Below are 2,927 nucleotides of genomic sequence, written 5' to 3'. Positions count from 1 at the left end.
TACACATAATATGTATTGTACGTGTATTGAAAAATGTATTGCAAATTCGAGAATTTAGCTGAGTATTACAGAATTACAGAATCATATATTTCAAATGAATAATTCAACTTTGCATTTCCAGCACAGTGAGCAGCATCAAGTAGATGTTAAAAATAATTGTAGAACTGAATTACTGAACTAAACTTGGAAATAAAAGCTCTTTCCAAAATAATCATTTTTCAGCAAGAAGTAATAGGTAAATGCATTAAAAGTGAGAAGAATCAAATTGCTGATGATTTCCTTTCTTTTTTCCTCCCAGGTTTCTGGGATACATATATGGAAATAAAAGAAGGAACTCTAACCTGATCATGGATTTCGAAGAAAGACTCCTCAACACACAAAGGAAAAGATAATAACTAGTGCATAGCCCTCAGAAATGATGTCCTTTTGCCACAATATAATTAATATCTCCTGTGTGAAAAGCAGCTGGTCAAATGACGTCCGTGCTTCCCTGTACAGTTTAATGGTGCTCATAATTCTGACCACAGTGGTTGGCAATCTAATAGTTATTATTTCTATATCACACTTCAAGGAACTTCATACCCCAACTAATTGGCTCATTCATTCCATGGCTACTGTGGACTTTCTGCTGGGGTGTCTGGTCATGCCTTATAGTATGGTGAGATCCATTGAGCACTGCTGGTATTTTGGAGAAATCTTCTGTAAAATTCACACCAGCACTGATATTATGCTGAGCTCAGCATCAATTTTTCATTTGTCTTTCATTTCCATTGACCGTTACTATGCTGTGTGTGACCCACTGAGATACAAAACTAAGATCAACATCTTGGTTATTTTTGTGATGATCTTCATTAGTTGGAGTATTCCTGCTCTTTTTGCATTTGGAATGATCTTTCTGGAGCTAAACTTCAAAGGAGCTGAAGAGACGTATTACAAACACATTCACTGCATAGGGTGTTGCTCTGTCTTCTTCAGCAAAACATCTGGGGTTCTGGCCTTTATGACTTCTTTCTATATACCTGGCTCTATTATGATATGCATCTATTGTAGAATATATTTCATAGCGAAAGGGCAGGCAAGATCAATTAATGATGCAAATCAGAAGTTTCGAATTGGGTTGGAAGAGAAAAATGGAATTTCACGAAGCAAAGAAAGGAAAGCTACGAAGACTTTAGGGATTGTGATGGGGGTTTTCTTAACATGCTGGTGTCCTTTCTTTGTCTGCACAGTCATGGATCCTTTCCTGGACTATACTATTCCACCCATCCTGAACGATGCATTGATTTGGTTTGGCTACTTGAATTCCACTTTAAATCCAATGGTTTATGCATTTTTCTATCCCTGGTTCAGAAGAGCACTGAAGATGATTCTATTTGGTAAAATTTTCCAAAAAGATTCATCTAGATGTAAATTATTTTTAGAATTAAATCCATAGAATTATTAGACTTTACTGTTTTGCCAAACAGTTGGTGATCATATATATGAACACAACATAATATCACCCACATGCACCAGCTACAGGGGCTTTTATCAAGTATTAGGGTCAAAGATTGTGTAGTTAGATATGATGCTTATATCTTACTTCCTATTTTCCATTCTTATTATACATATTGAAGCTTTACAAGCCCAGAATTTAGGGACTTATATTTTAAAGAACTTCTCCCGCCCTTACATGAACTGCCATGAAATTGACAGTGGTACCTTACTCAGTTGTTCAGTGGTGGAAACTAAGAGGCTACATTTGGGGATGCAAATTAGAAGAGATTCAGCATTCATTTGCTTGAATATATGTGCCTTTTTGTAAAATCAACTAAAAGTATACATTAAATGTTACTATTAAGTAATTGTTTACACATAATTTGCTATTTATCATTAATTCTTATTTATATATTCTAATTCTTAAATTCGATTTTTATATTTTAAAAATGTTTTTTTTCTGATTTTCATACTTGTAGGAAATTTAGAAAATAAAGTAAAAAATAAAAATAATATATCACCTAGAAACAAAATGAAATTAAAATATCACTCAGAGCTCACTTCCTGAAAGAACCATATTATTCAAAGTTCTTAAAAACTTCACTTTTTAGTGACTGTATAATATTACATTGTATGGATGCACAAAACTTTTTTTTAAACCGTTTTCCCATTGTTGACCACTTAGTTCATTTTTATTCCTTTTTTTCAAACAATAGAAATTAATACCTGTTACCTACGCTGTTAGTAACACCTATAGCAAGAAAGGTGTTTTTGGCAGTAAGGTTTAACGGTGAGCCTGCAACATACCAGGGAAGCATCAGGTCAGCTCCAATCATTGAAGAAATTAAAGTCATAAGGACTGTTTATAATGTATGCTCACAATTCAGTGACAATAGATGACAAAGGCCAAAAACAAACACAAGCAAAAGAATTCTTGCTGCTAAGAAAAAAGTTGGTTTCGTCCAGTATTATACCCTCTGTTGACACAGAATCTTAATTTATTCTATGTATGTAATTTACTCATAACTCTAAAATTTGAAATTAATCATTAAGGGACAAACAAAACTAGTATTAACTAAGAGTTTTCTGGGGCTTCCCTGGTGGCGCAGTGGTTGAGAGTCCGCCTGCCGATGCAGGGGACACGGGTTCGTGCCTTGGTCTGGAAAGATCCCACATGCCGCGGAGAGGCTGGACCCGTGAGCCACGGCCGCTGAGCCTGCGCGTCCGGAGCATGTGCTCTGCAATGGGAGAGGCCACAACAGTGAGAGGCCCGCGTGCCACAAAAAAAAAAAACCCAAAAAAACAACTTATCTAAGAAAAAGGATCGGAAAGCAGCTAAGATCCTGGGCATAGTAATGGGTGTGTTTCTAGCTAGCTGGTTGCCTTGTTTTTTTGCTGTTTTGATCGACCCATATCTAGACTGTTGTACTCCCATAATAGTACTTGATTTT

General features: G+C 35.8%; 1 protein-coding gene across 1 annotated transcript; it reads left to right on the top strand.

Moving 5' to 3' along the window:
- Positions 1 to 415: 415 nt before the first annotated feature.
- On the top strand, positions 416 to 1,435 carry LOC307061192 (trace amine-associated receptor 1; the record flags this gene model as incomplete). Its single annotated transcript, XM_079716237.1, has 1 exon — positions 416 to 1,435. The coding sequence occupies one exon, from the start codon at positions 416 to 418 to the stop codon at positions 1,433 to 1,435; it is 1,020 nt and encodes a 339-aa protein (XP_079572363.1).
- Positions 1,436 to 2,927: the final 1,492 nt, after the last annotated feature.

The sequence above is a fragment of the Hyperoodon ampullatus genome (genome assembly GCF_949752795.1).
Source record: "Hyperoodon ampullatus genome assembly, chromosome: 12".
In the NCBI taxonomy this organism is placed as follows: domain Eukaryota; kingdom Metazoa; phylum Chordata; class Mammalia; order Artiodactyla; family Ziphiidae; genus Hyperoodon; species Hyperoodon ampullatus.
This window is presented reverse-complemented; position numbering and strand designations above follow the sequence as displayed.